The 21492-nt window shown below is 37.8% G+C and overlaps 3 protein-coding genes across 5 annotated transcripts in view; 1 reads left to right on the forward strand and 2 right to left on the reverse strand.

Moving 5' to 3' along the window:
* lmbr1 (limb development membrane protein 1) overlaps window positions 1-1824 on the reverse strand; it is a 32069-nt gene extending 30245 nt beyond the window's left edge. Inside the window, exon 1 of one of the 2 annotated variants that reach the window (XM_030123144.1) lies at window positions 1613-1824. In XM_030123144.1, the coding sequence (XP_029979004.1) occupies window positions 1613-1675 (63 nt within the window). In that variant the 5' untranslated portion in view covers window positions 1676-1824. The remainder of the gene's footprint in view (window positions 1-1612) is intronic. The other variant, XM_030123145.1, reaches the window with a different exon arrangement.
* A 55-nt stretch (window positions 1825-1879) lies between these two features.
* Window positions 1880-11780, forward strand: nom1 (nucleolar protein with MIF4G domain 1). 2 transcript variants are annotated; one of them, XM_030123120.1, is made up of 11 exons: window positions 1880-3077; window positions 3170-3282; window positions 4389-4584; window positions 6398-6721; window positions 6883-6993; window positions 8011-8181; window positions 8388-8509; window positions 8631-8763; window positions 10606-10737; window positions 10822-10931; window positions 11122-11299. In XM_030123120.1, the coding sequence occupies exons 1-11, from the start codon at window positions 2127-2129 to the stop codon at window positions 11297-11299; spliced, it is 2541 nt and encodes an 846-aa protein (XP_029978980.1). In that variant the 5' UTR covers window positions 1880-2126. The 2 variants fall into 2 exon arrangements, with proteins under 2 accessions (XP_029978980.1, XP_029978979.1); XM_030123119.1 differs by having other exon boundaries at window positions 2127-3080; window positions 11122-11780.
* Window positions 11781-14214: 2434 nt separating this feature from the next.
* On the reverse strand, window positions 14215-16299 carry mnx1 (motor neuron and pancreas homeobox 1). Its single transcript, XM_030123164.1, has 3 exons — window positions 15804-16299; window positions 14962-15122; window positions 14215-14502 (listed from the first exon to the last, which is right to left on the reverse strand). The coding sequence occupies exons 1-3, from the start codon at window positions 16297-16299 to the stop codon at window positions 14215-14217; spliced, it is 945 nt and encodes a 314-aa protein (XP_029979024.1).
* Between the last annotated feature and the right edge of the window lie 5193 nt (window positions 16300-21492).

Here is a 21492-nt window from a genome sequence, read left to right on the forward strand (position 1 = left end):
TGATAAAGAGGCAAAACTCAGAACATGAGAGAATCAGTTGCACACAGCTGATAAACTGGAGCAAACGCAAAGACACGCCAGTCTGGACAGAGATAACGCCAAGTTACAAGGAGGCTGATCACTGTTAGCTAGCATACTAATCGCTCCGTTTTCCCTACACAAACAAAATAGTCACAGTTACACCTAATTATAACACACAAAGAACACAAAGAGTTCCACAAGCAGCTTGCAAACACACCCCTCCAACAGTATTTCACACTTTTATGATATATGAAGAACTGAGGAGTGAAGGTGAGGGGCAGTGAGTACATTTTCTGAAGGAGGGTCACTTGTAGTGTTCATACTTGAACATCCTTGAAAGTAAACATATTTAGCGTAATTCCAGGTATTGCAGTAATGTAATTTTTTCATTCATAGTGCTTTTGAAATCAGATGAAGCTATATGAGGTGCACTCTATGATAGTGGAATATTATGACATAAACCCTTACAAGTATCTTCATCTGTCTTTATGAATGTAGTTGAATGGACTCTAGAGACAGGCATTGATGAAACACACCCTTACAATGTTCACACAGTGCATTCTTGTGGAAGGACTGTGTCTGATCATAATTACATAGCTCTGTTTGGCGGCGCTGAAGGAAATATGATTACCAACCAACATGCATGGAAACTGACATTTCAAGGACCAACTAGTCACACATTGTCCTGCTTTAACCTTATTAGTTGTAGTAACCTAATTTTCTGTGTCCTGTGTGAACTGAGGCATGGAATTCTTGAATATTAACAGTCTACAAAGAAATATCTTCCCAGGGTTCATAGAGTCTTAAAAGAACACACAATCTTCTAAGTGGGTCAAGTTCTAACACCTTATACTAGTCCTAGAACAATTCCATATATATAATAATACCAGTCAGTAGAATTCAGTTAATCTGTTACTTGTTAAGAAATGTTAAAGTAACATGGCACAGAAATATTATGGCTTTCATATGTGGTAAGGAAACGGATCTTATTCTGGTAAAGTAAGGATATTGGATATAGACTTCAAGGTGTGGAGGGGACAAAATGTGCAGACTAAAGCTGAGGTGTCAAGCTTACTTACTCGAGAGAAATTTGATAGTCTCTATATTCCATAAAAGTAGTGACCAATAATGATGCCCTACTCTGTAAAGTGTATTTCTTGAATCAAATCGCTTGATATTAATATTTTACTAAATTGCGTCATTAAACACGACAAAAAGTGGTTAGCGAGAGCAGCAGCAGCAACATTTTTTTCGAGCTATCAAATACGAGTAATACAAATACAGTCACCAGTTACGCGTTAACGGAGGCTAGCTTGACGTTATTATATGCTAACTTATTCATCCCGTTCTCTTGTGGTTTCTGACAGAAAATAAAATATTTGGCTAAGAAACGAAATGACAATAAAATAGCACAACAGCAGTGCACCATTCGGAAAATTATCTGCAGTACAAAAATAAAGTGTCCGTGAAAAGAAATTGAGCCGAGTAAAACTGTCAAATCAAGCTAACGCTAGCCACCGTTAACGTTACCGTGCAATAGAGGACGTTGTTAGCAAGCTAGCCCTGACTAGCTGCTCCGGACGCTACTTACAATGTACTCTCGAACTTGGCTGTGGAAATTCTGCTCTCTGATAGTAACGTCGTCTTCTTCCATTCTTCATATTGCAACGACAAAAAGCTACAGACTCTCTACATGCTAGCTCGTTAAACTGGCAAATGCACCATCAACTCCAATGTCTCCCTTCGCTGCAAAATTTGCTCTGACTGGTTAAAAGACAGTTTACACCGAACGAAACCCACTCCGTGCCAACAAAACGCCCCAAAATAAACTGCGTCATTATTACGCGTCGGAGTAACCCGGAAGTGGATGGTCGTATGCTCGTGGGTCATATCAACATTAGCCTCATGGAAATACATGTGCAGTTTATGAGTCTAAGGTTTTTAAATAATAAACTAGGCAAGAACGTTTTTATAAGCCTCTACATTTAATAATTTGTTAGCTTTGTTAGTTTACAAAGCAAGCTAGCTCGCTAAAGTTAATCTTACCGAGCGCACGGTCTACAGGTTAGCCTACAGTTTATGGTTGGTATACATACTTTGGCGAAATGAAGGGAAAGTTGAAACAGAACAGCAAAAAGAAGAAGAAAAATGCAGTATTACAAAAGTACATGGTGGCAGTGGAAGAGTTTGTCAAAGATAAACACGGTTCGGAAGAGTTGGATCATAATCCTGGTTTGAAATTTATGAAAAAGAAAAGCAGAAAGGAGCTGCGCAAGGAAAAACGCAGACTGAAGAAAGCCAGAATGAAAAGTCATTATGAGGGTAAAAAGGACCTTGCTCTACCAACTGCTGATAATGAAACAGCTGATCAGCAGCCAAATCTGCAAAAGAAGAAGAAAAGGGAAGACTCTGGAAAAGTAGCGCCAAAGAAGTCAAACTCTACACAGAAATTAGATCCCACCAAAACAGCAACATCTTCCAAGAAAGGCAAGAAAATGAACAAGCTTCAAGAGTCAAGAAAGATGGCACTTTTAGAGGCAAATGAGCAAGAGGATAGAGAAATAAAGAAGTTAGAGAAGTATCTTCGACTAAACAAGAGGAAAAACAAAAAATCTCTACCGCAGTCTTTTGTTGCTGATGGACTTGATTATGTTCTTGGTGTGCTTGACTCTGGCTCATCAGCTGTGGGAATATATGACAGTGATGATGACATGGACATGGCAAAAGAGAACTTTGAAAAACTTGATAAGAATGACTCAGAACTGTTGGATGATGACCAGGAAGAAGAAGATGAATCAAGAATCAAAGGTAGTGAAGAAAGTAGTAGTGGTGAGGATGAGAATGAGGTTGATGAAGATGAGGAGGACATGGAGGAGAGTGATGATGGTGAGGAGGAGAATGAAGGTGAGGAAGATGACATGACTGATGGGGAGGAAGCAGAGGATGAGGAAATAGAAGATGACCTGGATGGACTTCATGAAAGTGCTGAATCAGACATGGATGAGGAAAATAAAGAGGGAAAAAATGACACTCCTGACACTGGGTCAAACTCACAAGTAGTAAGTCAAGAATCATTATGTGTGTTTCTTTTTTCATTATTGTCCACTTTGCATGCCTTAATCCTAATTTTACACATTTGGATGTCTAGGTCACCTCTACAGCAGGAAAGTATGTACCACCTCATTTGCGAAACAATGGAGATGATAAACGTAAAGCTGAGCTTGAAAAACTGAAGAGGAATGTGAAAGGCCTGTTAAACAGGTAACAGTCTTACTACTCCAACACACTAATAAATCGCCATAATGCTGCAAAAAATACACAATGCTGTTCCTGAGATGTCATTCACTTTGAGATATAATAAATAGAATAATTACTCTGATTCAGGGTTGTTATTGTTAAAGAAAACTATCAGAACAATAAAAATAAGGTGTGGAAATATACAGAGGTGAGCAAGCTGTTAGACCACAAGTAAGTTTGTTACTTTGGAACAAGTTTGATGAGATATAGTGTACATATGCATTTCTTAGTCGGTGTAACAAAATACAGCTGAAATATAGAACAGCATTTAAAACAAGAATTTCAGAAACAATGTGACTGAAGTGTCCAGTATTTAGTGTGACCTTCCTTTGTATTTAGCATGTCTTGAGCTCTTTTGCACAGACATTACGAGATTTACGGAACTAATCTAGTGTTTGACTATGCTTCATTCATCACATGTCCAATGTTTCTTATTGTGTGAGCTACTGCCTGTTTCCTGTCTGTTAATGCTGTGCACATTATGTTTCTCTATTTTTTATTTTATTTTAATAAAGAGACTGAGAAATGGATAGTATGCTCATTACAACCATGTAAAACAACATAGCTGAAGGCAGGGGTAAAATAATTTTTAGTTTTACAAAAAAATTGAAACTATATTGTGTTTAACTTAAATAAAAGAGGAACTGTTGATTTTTCATGTCAGCATGTTTATTTCATACATAAGCTTAGTGTTTTGAGTGGATATGAAGTCTGTTTTACAGTTTGTGAGCTGTACCAGTTTAACACCAGCAGATGGCAAGCAATCCACACATGGCACAAAAATTGAAAATAAGCTTCAGAGCCCATTTGGGATTACACTGAACACTTAAAAAAATACTAACACTGAAACATAAAAACAAAACAAAAATTAATCTTTTTCCAAAAAAATAATTAAAATAACAAACCTCCTTTAAAAACTCATTTAAAATGAAGCTTGAATTGATCGAACATCAAAATAATAAAAAAATAATGGGAATATAAAAATTACTCTAAGCCTTATGACTGCTGTGATATAAGCACCAGTAAAGTCTCGTCAGAGTGAAAATGAATCATCTTTTCACCTCCTTTAGGCTGAGTGAGCCCAACATGACATCCATCAGTGGTCAGCTGGAGGAGCTGTACATGAGCTGCAGCAGGAAGGATATGAATGACACTCTAACAGAGGTGTTACTAGCAGCATGTGTGACGCCCACCCTGATGCCTGACAGACTTCTGATGGAGCATGTCCTTCTGATTAGCATCCTCCATCACGCCGTTGGCTTGGAGGTAAAGACACACCCTTATATTTGTGCTTTTGAGTGTTTACAGTTGGTTTTAATTTGTCCTTTTCCTTTAATTCCAGTTTTTTATTTTTGAAAAGGAAAATAATAAAGAATGACATTGAGCCTGTGTACATGGCCATAAAATTCAGATAACTGGGAGTAATTGCATAATTGTAATAATCAGATCTAACACATTTGTATGCACTTAAGAAATGCCATGATGGAAAAACCCTGGTTTAGATGCTCCATTTTGTTATGAGATTTCTTTTGGAGTATGTACATACATAGTGATGGTTGACTTTAACATCCTGTTGTCATTCACTCATGCTTTACTATGTAACTTCCGTTCTCTACAATTTCAACTGAGTTTACACATGCGCAGACGTAAAAGAACAAAATAAATCAGATTAACCTGTATACATGCAGGAAGACATCAGAGTATTGGGGACATATTCAGCTGTGTAAATCTGATTTCTCATGATCATATAACTGCCGTTATCTAATAAAGCATATCAGATTATCCTGTTTACATGGGCACTTGAATAATCTGACAGCTACAGAACTCGGATAGTGATTGGAGTATTGATGTACATGTAAACAGGATCAGTGACAGCTGACAAGACATACAATGACAAATAAAGCAGGTCCTTTTCACTGTAGGTGACATCAGGCCTTACAGGGGCTATGTGGACTTTGGTATAGAGATTCACATTGGTATCAATTTTTGCCATATAAGGATACTTACACCTAAATAGTTCAAAACATTGCAATATTCAGCTTTTCTCTAATAGCCCTCCAAGCACCTGGTTTATTATCATAGTCTCTGAGGATCGAGGCCATAATGTCCATAGATAGTAAATGCAAGAAGTAATAAATACTATAGCAGTCTGGTTTGTGGATTTTCCAGTTCAAAAGTATTTTCTTCTTTCCAATATGTAGTTCTTACCTGTATACCGTATTTTCATTGCAATCCCAAGTATAAATACATTAGGGTGTTTATGCAAATGACCATTCTGTTGCTCCTGTATAATGTGAATCATTGTTGTCAACAATTTTTGCACCATGGAACAGAACCACAGTTTTAACTTAAGTAGTGTAATATTAGCCCTATGAATAATCTCAAGATGGGTGATTTTATTTTCCATCCAGTTAGACATAGATATTGAATGCCTTTTGCCATTGGTCAGCTGTTAGGGGTGAACCAGTATCTTGTTTTCATTGTAATTTGGTGAATCTATTGCTGCACTGTGAGTGCATTTACACTCTAAAAATTCATGTGACAAACACAAAGATGGCACTTGACAGGTTTACCTTTGTAGCGTATGAAAATCGAGTGTTTTTAAGTAGTTTTACATTTCCTCTGTGTAGAGCTTCTGTTCACTATATTCTTCACTGATGAAAATAACAGGAGGAGACAGGAAGGTTTTGGTTTCACCTGCCTTTGTGTAACAAATAAGTAGTACCCACTGACCTGGAAACTGACATCAACTTTTGAATTATTCATTCAATGCTTTGTTTTTCTCAAAGGGACTGGTGCATTTAACACATCTCCCTTGGAAACTAATGCCCTTTAAATAATTAGAAAGTGATATGGAAGACGTCTGTTTCCTTTACTTAAGGTGTAATAAGCCTGTTATCTCTCACATGTATTGACTTTCCATCCTTTGCAGGACTACACACTGAAGTATCATATACAACTAGCACTGAATATGAGAGAATGTTGAGATGATTTTAAGAATGTTTTATGTTATCTTATGTAATATTAACATTTGTGTATTAATCATGTGTTCCATTTTTTCCACGTTATCGTTTTCTAGGTGGGAGCTAATTTTTTAGAGACAGTCGTGCGAAAGTTTGATGAGGTTTACAAGAATCCAAGTGAGAGCAAAGAGTGTGACAACCTGATCGCCATCATCGCTCACCTGTATAACTTCCAGGTGGTGCACTCCCTTCTCATCTTTGAAATCCTCAAACTCTTCGTCGGGGCTTTTACAGAGAAAGACATTGAACTAGTTTTGTTTGTGCTGAGAAATGTCGGCTTTGCCCTGAGGAAGGACGACGCTCTGGCTCTCAAGGAGCTCATCTCAGAAGCCCAACGCAAGGCCAATGATATGGGGTCAAAGTTTCATGATCAAACCAGAGTAAGGCTTTAGAGTCTGAAGCAAAGTTTACAGAACCTTACTTTATCTAAGCAGACATGTTTAAATACAGAAAGCAGGTTCTGCACAGTTACATTTATTAGTCTTCACTTTTATTCATGTGATGATTATGTGTCAGTTATATAACAATAGCTCGTCCTCAGGTGCGTTTTATGCTGGAAACTATGCTGGCCCTGAAGAACAATGACATGCGTAAAATCCCAGGCTATGATCCAGAACCTGTGGAGAGGCTGAGGAAGTTACAGAGGACTCTGGTGAGTGAATATATGTAGAACTAGAAAAGCACTCGGAGAGCACAGACCTCCGCCAAGGCAGATCAGCCCCCCCCCCCCCCCCCCATTACCAGCAAAATTTAATCATTTGTTCCTTGTGCTAGTATCAACATTTCCTGAAAATTTCATAAAAATCCTTCCATTACTGTTTGAGTTGTCTTGCTAACAGACAAACAAACAAACAAAAATCCACGCCCCCCCCCCTTCCCCGATCACCACCAAAATTTTATCATTTCTTCCTTGTGCCAATATTGACATTTTCTGAAAATTTCATGAAAATTTGTCCATAACTTTTTGAGTTATCTTGCTAACAGACAAACAAACAGAAAAACCCAGATGAAAACATAACCTGGTGGAGGTAATAATAATAATAACACTAGAAAAGCACTCGGAGAGTGCAGACCTCCGCCAAGGCTGATCAGTGGCCCCCCCTGTGGGCCCCCCCACGCCAAGGAGGTTATGTTTTTGCCAGGGTTTGTTTGTTTGTTTGTCTGTCTGTCTGTTTGTCTGTCCGTTAGTGTGCAACATGACTCAAAAAGTTATGTACAGATTTTGATGAAATTTTCAGGGTTTGTTGGAAATGGGCCCCCCTGTGGGCCCCCCCACCCCCGATCACCACCAAAATTTAATAATTTCTTCCTTATCCCATTTCCAACACACTAACGGACAGACAAACAGACAGACAAACAAACAAACAAACCCTGGCAAAAACATAACCTCCTTGGCAGAGGTAATTATTATTTTCCTGATGCACTCTTCACCCCAAAATGAAAAGATAAGACTGCGTTGTAAATTCTGTACATAAATTGCATCTAACATTTGTACCACAAGGTGGCCCTAGAGGACCACCTTTACCAAGTCAGAGTTCAGTCTATGCTGTTGCTATGAGAGTTGACTGTATGAGAATTACTTATTGATATCCTTATTTTGCAATTCCTTTTCAGTGTTCTTCTCTTAAGTGCATTTAGGACTAACTCCTCCTCTGAATGTTCAATGTAGATCCACCGCAGCGCAGGAGGAAGTGACATGAAGCTGAGGGTCTCTCTGGAAAGTCTCCTGTCAGCCGAGCAGGTTGGTCGCTGGTGGATCGTCGGTTCCTCTTGGAGTGGAGCGCCCATGATCAGAGAACAGGGGAACACAGCGACAAAGCAGAGCACTACTGAAGGACAGGTAAGAATCTACAAATATAATAATGATAATAATAATAATAATAATAATAATGGATTAGATTTCTATAGCACTTATGAATATAAGAGCTCTGTGCATCTATGTGAATGCTACACAGCTGCATTTTATGTGAAAATAAAATAAGGTTAGAATATGTACTAACATATGTGGTTTTATTGTTGGTCACTTGAATGTTTGTATTATTTCAGTTCAGTGCCAAAGTTTTGGAGCTGGCAAGGAAACAGCGGATGAACACTGAGGTCAGAAGAAACATTTTCTGCGTGCTAATGACCAGTGAAGATTACCTGGATGCATTTGAAAAACTGTTGAGGTTTGTTATTACTCAGCTTTACCATCTGTGTCCTGTTCTGAATACATGGGCATAAAATGGATTTACATGTGCTGCAAATGTAAAGTTAAAATTTAAAAAAGATCTTTTCCTTCCTGTGAAGGATGGGCCTGAAAGACAAACAGGAGAGAGAGATCGTCCATGTTCTGATGGACTGCTGTCTGCAGGAGAAAACATTCAACGCCTTCTACGTCGTGCTCGGAGAGAAATTCTGCTCCCACGACCGCCGCTTCCAGGTGCTCAAGCTTGAAGAAAAAAAAAAAAAAACATGGCTTGATTGCAAATAAAAAATAGACTTACCCTTGTTCATATACAACCTTCCAAATAAACACACCCTACAGAACATGTGCTACACCTTATCAATCACAACATCATTAAACACACTTGGCTTATTTCCACAAAAATTTAATGGCATACCACAATACACACAGATTAGTGCATACAGTGAATGTTTTCTTCTCAGATATTTGTTTGATCTGCAAACACATTATATTTTTTTATCTAAATGTAAAGGAAAAGAGCCAATAATTCTAGATGTCTAATAGTACGGCCTTTGTTTCTGATGGTCTATAGTGGGTCTATGCAAATACAGTATATGGTAAATATTGGCTCATGTGTTAATTTTGTATAATATGCTTCACCTTCATTTAAACTTCAGACCCCTACAGATGTTTTAGCAGTTCTGTGGTTATGTTGTCCAGGGTTGCACAGTTTATTTTCCTTCACATTTTAACAACTCAATATTGAGCATTACGTAAAATACCATTGTCATTGATGTCAGACAGCAGTGGAAAATTATCAGAGCCTTTATTTTTATTTAAAGAAACTAATAGCACACTGTCAAAATACCCCACTACAACTAAAAGATACATTTAATACTTCTGTAAGTAAAAGTATAGAAGTCTCCAAAATATACTTTAAGCATAAAAAGGGAATAGTCATTTGTTTTACTATCACATATGTTTCTGGAATCACTTTATTTCTGTATTTGTGCTGTATACATTTAAGGCTGTACTTTATAGACTGGGTAGTTTAATCTACACCAATGCATCATGGTCTATATAATCACCGTATGCCTGTAGACTTTTCATGTGAGCTCTGAAAAACAGCCTCGTTCTCAAACTAGTGGCAGCAAAAAGGGATTTGAAAGAGTTTCTGCAGTTTAGGAAGGAGGAGAATTTTCTTAAGATGTAATGCTGCAGTTCTTTCTTCAGTTTATTATAAATAGTCAAAATCAACCCTTCTGAAGAGGTGCGGTTTTCATTGAAGAAGAAACGCATGAAAAATTGTAATCTGAAAATTAACTAGCACCCAAAGGTGTCAGTCAAATATATGAAGGTGAAAAAGTACAATATTTGACACAGTAATGTAGTGGAGAAGGAATATACAGGTGTAAATGTAAATATTCAGCTACATGTTTATGAATTGTGTCTTTAAGCACAGTGAGTAAAAACACAGCTACATTCCACCATTATTTGATCTAAGTTTGTAACCAGCCAACTGATAACAGTAGGGTTTTTTTATTACTCCAAAATCACATTAAAGAGCCAAACTTATCTTTGCTACAATAGATATTAACACTAGGAAATAACAACTGTACCTTTCAGCAATCATAGAACCCTGTGTATGTGGTATATGTTAATGCAAAACTCAAGAGAAGCTAAAGGGTAATTAAAATGTGTCTGATTAGTGTTTTAAACCATTAATAAAATGTACCTGCTGGATGTGTGTGACCACCCACTCTCAAACTGTGACCTTTGTGTGGCCTGCAGTGTGGGACCCTTTCGCACCTCTCCCCTCTGATATTATTTGACTTAACCCGCGACACACAAACAATGGGGGCGAGAGCACATTTCCTACTTTGCCGCCATGTAGGCCACCAGTCCATATCAGAAACTGATGAGCATTGTCCCCCTCAAAGAGCTCAAAGCAGAGCTGAATGTTTGCTTTTCACATGTAAACTGGATCTGGATGAGAGGATGACCTGTGAGAAGGTGGTGTGATTTACAGTGTTTTCAACTCTGTCAGTGTCAGTCATACATTCTTACACTTTCTCCATATGCTATGAACTATTCTAGATGACATTCCAGTTCAGTCTGTGGGACAAATTCAAGGAGCTGTCCAACCTTCCCACTACCACCTTTAACAACCTGGTGCATCTGGTTACAGCATTCCTGCAGAAGAAGTGTCTCTCACTCTCCATACTCAAAGTAAGTGGTATTTTATGGCATTATGTTGTAAACAGGATTAAATATGAGTGAGTGTTGAGCACAGTTTGTGTCATTTCTGTGCAGGTCATAGAATTTGGGGAACTAGACAAGCCCAAAGTTCGTTTCTTGCGTCAGGTGTTGAACAAACTGCTAAAGGAAACAGAGCCTGAGGACCTTGCCAGCATATTTGGAAGGTAAGCATAGTCCACCATGCCACTTTGAGATTAAAACACTAAAGCTATTGTTTAAAGACGCTTAAAAATAGTCAAACCTTTAAGCAATGTTAACCTCCATTAACCCAAATCTTGTAAACCGCTACTTTTTACTGTCTCACGCTATGCGAGTGTCTGAAATCAATGTGCCTCATTGTCTCTCATCCTTCAGGATTTCTGGAATTCCCAAGCTAGGAATGCTGCGGGAGGGCTTGAAGCTTTTCATCAGTCACTTTCTGCTGAAGAATGTCCAGTCGCATGGACCAGCTGAGCAAGCAGCACTACTGTCAGAGCGTGCCCAGGTCGCAACCAAAGCTATGGAGGCCAAAGAGGCCAAGCTCAAACTGTAAAACCCTGGTACATACACAGATACCAGAAACGCGAAAGACATTCTGTGAAACAACGGTGGAACAGAAGGACTGTTGTCATGAAATGCCTCTTAATACAAAGAACAAAGACATTCAGTTTACGTTAAAGGACAATATCTACATTAACATCTAGGTGCTCTCTACTTCAGTCACTACAGGTATGACTGTAGCTGTCAGCCAGGAGATGTCATCAGGTGGTGATCAGGTGGTATTAATTGATTGTTTCACTTAGAAATTGTCTTTGTACATAATTGTTACAAAAAATACTTATTAATTTGGAAATTGGCAACGGAACTTTTAGACACACAAGTATTAGAAATATCTATATTTTTCAATAGTGTGTATTAGCTCAGCTGTATAAATCAGTAAAAATAACTGCAGACTTTTGTCATGCCTGATGGCATGACTCCCAGATGCATTTCTCATGTGTTCTGTTTTTGTACAGTAAAGGTGAATAAAACTGGTGGCATGTCGACCTAATTCAAAGACCTGTTGATTCTGCATACAGAATTTTATATATATGGGTTTATATCCTCAATAAATAACTGACCTTTTTCCACATGATGAGACTTATTTGTAGATATTTTCTCTTTAACCTCCTGAGACCCAGGAAATGTCAGCAAAGTACAAGCTTTTTTTGTTTTTTATTCAATAAAGTGCCTATTTTGGAAACATTATGCAACAGGTTTTTTCAGATGCAGTTTTAAAATTTTTATGGAATGCCCTTTGTGGTTGACAGTTTTCTTTTCTTTTTTGTTGTTTGAAGTTGTGAAACTTGTCCACAAATGTGGACAGAAAACCCATAGCTGGGTCTTAGGAGGTTAAAGCTTTGCCATCTTTTCCTCAGTTTTTCTGAGGCCGCTCTCTTGGAGGCAGTGCACAGGCTGATCTAATATTGCATAGCTCAAACACCTGGGACTATTCTTTCAGGCTTTAAGTCTGTTGACACACTTCCACAAAATTAAGCCTATTACAATAAAGTTTGTATTTTAATAAAACCAGTTTCTGTTCATGTTTCCACTGGGCTGCTGTGAGCGTGACCCAAACAATGTGAGTGAGAGCACAGAGATGGTGATGTCGTTCATTCACTGTTTACACGCCCTGATGAAATGACCCGGAGCCTCCACTCTTTCCTGCTCTGTTTGCTCGCTGACACCAGCTTCTGCCCACATGGTTAGCATAGCAGAGTCATTCTGTTACATTTGATACTTGCTCTTATTAATTAGCTCCATAAGTGCGGCCTGAATCAGTCTGAGACGGAAGGAGGCATGAGGTCAACAGTAGGCCACCAAGGTCAGCCAGACTGACGCGTCCTCCTTTAGTCCAGGAGGCGCACAGCAATCTCCAGAGGGTACCTGAAAATGCTGATTGTTTTGATGACAGAAGAATTATGAAAAAATTGTCAAATTTGTCCTTAAAATTGAGATATTAGGATCTATTTGTCCACCTTTCAAGTCCATAGATGTGCAGATGTGAGCCATGAGAGGCAGAACCTGGTGCGCTCTGCTTGGGCTTGACCCTCCTCTGAACTTTGATTTAGTCTGCTAAAGCTAAAGCAAACACCTGAAAGATAACCAGCAGATCTCTCAGTAATCCTGTTACAAATGGCGCATAATCAGTCAAACCCGCTGTGGTTTACTGCTGATGACTGCGGAAAGCGGAGATAAGGAGCGAAACCAGTTTGTGAACTGTTAAAGGAACTGGTGAATCGTTTAAACCAGTGAGCCCATATATGCCATTCACCACGGCAGACAATGCAATTTTATTTAATTAAAAAAAAGAGAAAGAATAAAAGCAGGTGGAAATGAGACTGGTATGGTTTGCCAACATGCGCCACTATGATTAGGCACAATAGATATCGCTCAAAATAATTTCAAGAGATCTGGTGGATGTTCGGTTTGCATTTCAGTCTCTTATTTATTTGTATTGCAAAATTTTGAGTTAAACATCTGGCCAAAAAACTACGATTTAAAAAAAAAACAAAACATTTAGGCTAAATGTAATTTATATCTTTTTGCCTGGAAAAACGCAGTTAAAATACTACATAAGTTGCTCCTTGACTCCTGAAAAAGTCGCCGTTTATCAAGCCGTTTAAAGCTTTATTAATACGAGCCCATTGCTAGTGTGGTGTGAAATGTTTCCTCCGTCTGACTGCCTACTTGCTGTTTGCTCTCACTGCACGTTTGCACAGATCCGACAGCGCTATTAACAGTAATTCCCATGACCCGACCTGTCAGAGCAAGGAGAAAAACACAAGCCTCTGTGCGCATCCAGCCACTGAATCATAAATCAGCTGAGTGCATTTTTAAAAGAACACTTACGCTTAAACAACAGCAGTGTTTTTTTTATATATATAAAAAATTTTATTTCACATTGTTTGCACCAAGAGAGACGCTAAACAATAATTTAGCATGCACTGGTATAACCATATTATAAATACAGTATAGAAAAATAAACATAACATTTTTTTCAGTGTGATATGACACACTACTAAATGATAACACCACAAAGAACAAAATAAAGCCGAAATAAGATAAATAACAGCAGACTAGTGTTGGGCTATAGGATATTATTGAAAGATTATTTCCATCAAACTATCCATCACAGCAGGTAAAGATTGCAATGTCCTGAGCCAGTTTACAGCGTTTTGCATATAAACCATGCAGTGTCACAGTTTACCTACAGCCGGTCGCTAAATGATGCTGATGTGTGCGTTGGAAAACGTATTCTTTATTGCTTGTTGATGACGAGTCTTGACCTAAATCTTTTTCTTTTATAACAATAAAATTCTCATTATTTCCATGAAAGTGATTAGAGGTTGGATTACATGCAACTGCATTTTTATATGGAAAGTCCCCCCTATAGTCTTTGTAAATGGACAACGCCAACTGTCAGTTTCAAGGCTGCGGACTCGTGTCACTGGCGTGATTCCTCTCGTCGTCTGAAGAGCAGTCTGACGAATTGTACAGGAAATTGTCACCTTCATCGTCGTCACTGTCTCTAAAGTCTCTTATTCTGCCATTTTTTGAGTCCGTCTTGTTATGATAATCCGACTGTTCGAGTCCGTCAGATTTCTCTTGGCCGCTCTTGGTGCCTTTTTGCTTTTCGGCCTCCTGGGCGGCCTGCTCCTTGGCCTTCTTACTTCTCTTCCACTTCATACGTCTGTTCTGGAACCAGATTTTAACCTAAAAAAAAGCAAAACAACTGTTTGATTGATCTAAACTTCTGCAGAAGGACACAAACCGGTGCGTAAAAATTGCGTAAAATCCACCTGACATTGACCTTTGGCTTCTTACAGACACTCTACACATAAAACATGACCAAAAACTTATTGAGTTAACAAATTAGAAAATGAAAGACTAGCCTCACAAACATAACTGGTGTTATCCAATTGTTATTTCCATTTATGGGGTTTGTTAGAAGATAAAAAAAAACATTAGATTAAGTGAACTACCTCTTCAAAAAGGACACGCACAGGTTAGAAGAGGGATAAATACTTAATGGAAAATATTTTAAAAGAAGCCAAATGAGATAAATTAACCAGATGGACATTTTTGTTCTGCTGAGTCTTCAAAATTCAAGTGGAATAGCTGTATTAAGGATAAGTGTATCATTAGTGAGCTCTGTATTTTAGACATTATTACCTGAGTTTCCGTCAGCATTAGGGACGTTGCCACTTCAAAGCGCTTTGGTCGTGACAGATACTTATTCAGCTTGAACTGATGCTCCAGCTCCAGCAGCTGCTGACTTGTGAATGCAGTTCTTGGTCGTCTGCATTTGCCAAGCAAGTTCGACTGTGCCTGAGCTGCAAGAATAAAACATCATCCGTGTTGTATAAAAATAAACAGTGGTTTATTCCAGTAAATCCTGATAAAAACTGTACAGTTTGTAAAATAATGTCCACAGCCAACAGGCACTAATAAAACACTAAACACCCAAACGTTAACAGTAATGTAATAATATAATTTCCCACATCTCTGTCTCAGACTACATATGAATATTTCCATAGAGAAGCTATTTGCTTCTTCATTTTGAACAAATCTGTTAAAACGAGCAGAAACAAAAAGGCAGTATCTGGTGAGCAAATAGCATGTCGACTGTGGGTTTCACACTCCTCTGACACTTTCCCACTGTCCATTATCTGTCCATTTTAGTTCCTCTTAGAAAAAACATCATCCTCTGACAGCTGTTTCATTCAGATGCGTCAGAAAAACTAGAAGTTATCACTGAAAATCTATAAAAATGTAATATACGGGTAAAAAAAATCTGAACAGATTTGGCATGCATTTGGTTCTGTCCTGTAAACGCAGCATCATGCAGGCATACTTCATATGTATGTATCTTAATCAAACATATTTTGCATTTTAATAAAATTGCTGCATCTATATCGTAGACATTTTGTGGTGGTAAATAATACTTTAGATTATTTCCATTTGCAAAATTGCTCAAAATCACCAGGATGTTCTATAATAAAACAGCTACTCACAGTTAAAGTCCGACATTTTGGGGAGCATCATCCCGGCTGTGGAAACCCGGAGCCAGTGGTCCAGCTGGAAGGTGCTGGCTGTCAGTTTGATGGGATCACTGGTGTGGTGGTGATGGGAGCCGTGGGGATAGGAGTAGGACAGGGCAGGGTGTTGGCCTGTGAGGGCAGCTGCGGAGTAGGTGTACATGGGATGGCCGTAGAGCGCCTGTGCTGGGATCCCTGCGGTACTCTGCGGATGTAATCCAACCATGCTGTGCGGACTGTTGAGGAAACCCGGTTTGGGAATCAACCCGCATGTGGAAATCCTCGGCGGGGACGGTGTCTCGGTGCGTAAAGATTCGGCGCTGGTGGTCAGCTCCGGGGCCGCTACGCTTCCAGAGGACGGGATAGAAGAGGAGGAAGACAGAGAAGTTACAAGTGCGAGCGGGGAAGTCTGCACTTTGGGTGTATCGACCGCTAAAAGCGCATCAATGCGAAAGTTTTTGGATTTCTCCATGACGGGCCCCCGTGTGCGCGTCCTTGTCGCTTGCGTTACTGTAAACGAAGGAGAAGTCGGGGCCGTTTTCCCACCTCTCAAAAGTTATGATGTGGTCCGGACTGTGAGGGAGCAGCTCTGTGTGACACTTAATCCCTGTTAGATGGAGGCGATTGGTGCAGCCGTGCACCAGGGGGCTGTCCCAAGCACCGCAATGGACCATTCTACGCCTTTCTGCTCTAATCACTGTACTCAAGCACGGCGTTATCTGCCTTATAGCTTTCATAAAATATTACTACAAATGAAAAATGAGAGATATTGGCAAAGAAAAAATACACCAGTCAGTCAAAATAAGTGATTTAATAAAATCGGGGCATACAGAGTAGAAATTTTCCTCATATTTTTTTTTGGTTTGTTTTGCTGAAGTTTACAGTATAACTACTGATATGGATGATGTTATATGAATATGACTGACTTTATGATTTTGTGCTTTGGCTTTTACTTTACATCTCCCAGATGACCCTGGGACAGCATGAGTAATGCGCTATTAAATATCTACTGAAAAAGATTTGTAAAATTAAAAAAAAATTTAAAAAAAATCATTTCTATCAATTCTAAAAAATCATTGGCAAAAATTAATCTAATTATCAATAAATGTGTTGAATGTAACTTTTTTTTTTCTATTAGTGTCATGATGTGCCCTGTCTCCTCTAAGTGCATGGTGGTTCATCTGAGGATAGCAGCTGCTTCATTAACCTTTAACCAAAGAATTTGCAAAACAGGAGAAACTGCCAACGTCAAGCGACAGTGTAGGTGAACCATGGATGGATGTGTTTTCTATCAGTGGAAAACGGCATTATAATCCTACTGTGAAGGTGATGACCCGTTTGGGTTCATCCGGACCATCTGGAATTAACTCAGCTTCAATAAATAATCGAATTAATCTATATATTTGTAAGTAAAAAAAAAACAATAATAAGACGAAAAACATGCGTAAAAGTGGACATCTTGAGCCGTAACTGTCTGAGGCCAACAGGGAAATTTGAGTAAAAGCCCTCCTTCTGTCGCTCCTCAAACTGGGAGGTGACAGAGACACATTGACCTGTTATAATGGCTCTGTATAATCAGTCATATAGCCTCCTTGCTGCCTGTATAATCCAAACTATTTTTTGCATTAGAATTTACACTGTGCGTATTTTAATTGCGCATATACTTTTCCTTAAAGTGCATCTTATTTTGTCCTTGCAAAAAAAAAAAAAAAAAAAAATGCTATTGGTGTTCGTCTTCAAAAACCACTCTGACATGTAATTATAGCCCATTTTCACGTCCTGCAGAAACTAAATGCACAGCTGTCAAGATATGTCACATTTAGGTCCAAACCGTGACGATCCAGCTGCAAAAATTTAGTAATGGAAAGCCTTAAGTGTAATGAGGAGTGAGATGTAATAGGCCCGTGACTTGGGGTGACTTCGGTCTAATAAGCCAGTTAAAGTAATGGAAGAGGAGGTCAAAATGAGAATTATTGACACCCCGTTGCCCTTAACCTGTCTACCAATAAAGCTGATTAGTTTTTTGTCAATTCATCAGCTAACCGCGCTCCTGGGACGTTTATTTGCTCGGGGGAAATCAACAAGTCACCGGCTAGTTTTCAAGTAAAGGATCGCCATTTAATTGTGGACCTTGATGATCATGAGCAATTACAGAATGATAACGGAGAGATTGATGTGCGTGGGACGTGGGGCCTACATGGAAACGTGGAAAAAAAAAAGAGAGAGAGAGACAGAGAGAGATAGTGGCAGTGACAGTACATCTAAAAGAAAAAATAATAATGCTGAAAATGAAGTGAGTTTCATGTCACACTTAGGGTATCCAATCTCTTTACTCCTTAAGACACAGGTGTCAAACATGCGGCCCGGGGGCCAAATCCGGCCCGCCAAAGGGTCCAGTCTGGCCCTTGTGATGAATTTGTGAAATGCAAAAATAAATATTAAGAAAATAACAGTCATTTTAGTTCAGGTTCCACATACAGACCAATTCAATCTCCAGTGGGTCAGACCAGTCAAATACTATCATAATAATCTATAAATACTCACAACTCCACATTTTTCTCTTTGTAAATATAAATATTTTTCATGTATTTACACTAAAACAAAGTATAATTTCACAAAAAAATGTGAATAATCTGAGCAAATGTGAAGAACCTGAAATATTTGAAGAAAAATAAGTTCAATTTTAACAATATTCTGCCTGATACTAAATGTTTTGTGTATTTGTAGACTCACTGTGATCAGTACGTTATAATGAACCTGTGTAAGTGATAAACTGAGGCACAATATTGTTAAAGTTACACTTATTCTTTCAGTTTGTTCAAGTTATTCACGTTGTTTGAGAGGGCAGTTTGTGGATGTAAACATTTTCATTGTTTAATCTGACTTTTCTCACTGTAAAATATAGAGATTGGAGTTGACATTATTTATATATTATTATGTTATTATTTTACTGGTATGGCCACTGCAGATCAAATTAAACTGAATGTGGCCCCTGAACTAAAATGAGTTTGACACCCCTGCCTTAAGATGTGTTCATATGATGTATATAATGATTGTATATCGGTGATCTCTATATAATAATAACATATATATATATATATATATATATATATATATATATATATATATATATATATATATATATATATACTAATTTATTTTCAGCACCTATATGCGTTTATGCACGTGCACAAAGGATGAAGCTGTGGGAAAAAAAGTATTATTATGTAAAGAGTTAAATAAACATCTTCACCTTTGGATTAAGTCGCCAAAGCAGCAGTCTTCTTTTGCAGTTCGCTCATCAATTAAATACATTTTATCAGCCTTGAGATGATGATTATTATTATTCTAACAGCCGGAGCCTTGATCGCCTCTCGGCCTGTAGCTGCGCCTTGTCCCCACCGCGGGTTTAATTTCATTAAGGGCCCAGCATGAATATTTCTATTAAAGTAGCGGTGAAATATGGAGCCATTTAGTATTGGCCTTCACCGATCACCGAGATTTATCGCTCCTTTTCATCACATCTAGGGGAGAGAAAATTAATAAGGGCCCCAAGATGGAACCGGACCCTAAAACCCCGGTCTTTCCTGAAAGCTGTTAATTTGCTCCGTAATTACTTTCACAATTAACTAAAATACAAATCAAAGTGACAAATCGGGATAGTTTATATATTAATTACCTTCGGAAAATGTGTTCATTATGAAAAGGCGATTTAAAGGGACCTGCACTATCTCTTTTAGGCTGCAGCAATAAATACGTTTGGTTAAATTGGCACAAATGGACGCTGAAAAGTGTGAAAATGCTTTTAAAAACATTTGTGGCTCATCATCATTTTTTTTCTGTTTGATTTTTTCTGCATCTCAAGGACTGATGGGCTGCCCTTTTACATCGGATTAAAAGAAGGAAAAAAATGTGATATGAATGTTATTGTTAGTAATTATGAATCCTGAAGAAGTCTCCAAGTCTTTATGAAATTCGATGGGCTATCGGTGCTTAATTTGTCTCAGACGTGTTATCGATACAGTTTGACTGGAGAGGGTACTACCTGCGTCTCCTTCAACATGGAAAGCCCACACTATTATATATAGGCCCAATCAGATCTTATTGATGAAACCATTTGCCTGCGCCATGTGTTCATGCTTTTAAAGCCTTTTATTCATTCAGGGGCAATAAAAATAAAAAGCCCGGTGTGTAAGTGATTAGTTTGTGGACACAATGTGTGAAGAATGCATAATAATAATAATAATAATAATAATAATAATAATAATAATAATAATAATAATAATAATAACAATAACAATAACAATAATGCAACCGTTAAATGCAATGTTAAACCATGACATAAAATTGACTCTTTCATGTATGAGTTAAATTGGTCTGAGATTTTATAGCCTATTAAATATAACCTACTTAAAGCATATGGTTGAAAGCCAAGGGAAATATTCAAAGACCTTCAAAATAAGTCAAATTGTCAAATGGAAAAATATTTGATCACAAATTGCATTTCTTTGATATAAGCTGGGTTAGGGTTAGCATTTTGTTGAATCTGGATCTTTCCATCAGATAGTTTCACATTTAGATGGCCAGGTGGATTTCTAAGTTTTATTTGGATAAAAAAAGTTTCTCTATTATAAAATGAATAACAATATTTTAGGTGGTAGTATACAGACAAATAAAACAGCACACACTGGTATTATTGCCAGTTTATTATGACATAATGAAATCCATCCCAAAAGAGCTTTTCCCAGGTTTATGAGAATATAATATTCAGTATTGGTTGACATTGTCAGAGAAACAGGATTAAAGTTTATTATCAAGCTTTACTGACAGTACCATATTCCTAGATATTTTGGATATTTTGTTCTACTGGATATAAATGCGCAAAGATGGAGAAATATTATTATATGTACAATATTAGAATATCAGAGAAGGATTTACAGAAGGATTTAGATTATTACAGATATTCCAAAACTAATATTATGAAACCTGGATTAAAGTGACTGTATTTTGTCTGCTATTTTACATCAGGCACTAGTGTAGAGCCAACGTCAGCAATGTAAGGCATGATCATCATCATCATCATCATCATCATCATCATCATCGTTATGTTCAATATATTACATGTTTGGCAAACATTAATTTAAAGCTGCATAACATGACATCAGCTATAGACACAGTTGCCCAATATTTATTATAAGTCTATTCATGTTCTCATAAATAATAATAAAAAGGGTAGCAAAATAAAGCTATCAAAAATTATTTTGTCACACTTTTAATGTCATAACAAATAATTGCAAATGAAAGTATAATACTTCAATTTTAGATCTAAAATAACTGAATGTATAATGTCCATCATATCAACATGAGTTTCCTATGTACCCATACATACCTGACAAATCAAGAATAACACTTACCAAATGATACAATGATACTGTTCAGTACCAGCTAAACATCTTCATAGAAAAAAATAAAGAAATGTTTATGTTTATGCATTTGGCAGACGCTTTTTTCCAAAGCGACTTACAGGGGAAAACCAATTAAATCACTCAAATGACAGATACAATCATTGTAGCAAAGAAGGTTTGTTGTTGTCAGTATAGTAAAGTTGAAGTAAATTGTAAAGAAACGTGGGCTTTAACCACAAAACACTACTTTATGGCAGAGA

The sequence above is a fragment of the Sphaeramia orbicularis genome, chromosome 20 (genome assembly GCF_902148855.1).
Source record: "Sphaeramia orbicularis chromosome 20, fSphaOr1.1, whole genome shotgun sequence".
Lineage (NCBI taxonomy): Eukaryota > Metazoa > Chordata > Actinopteri > Kurtiformes > Apogonidae > Sphaeramia > Sphaeramia orbicularis.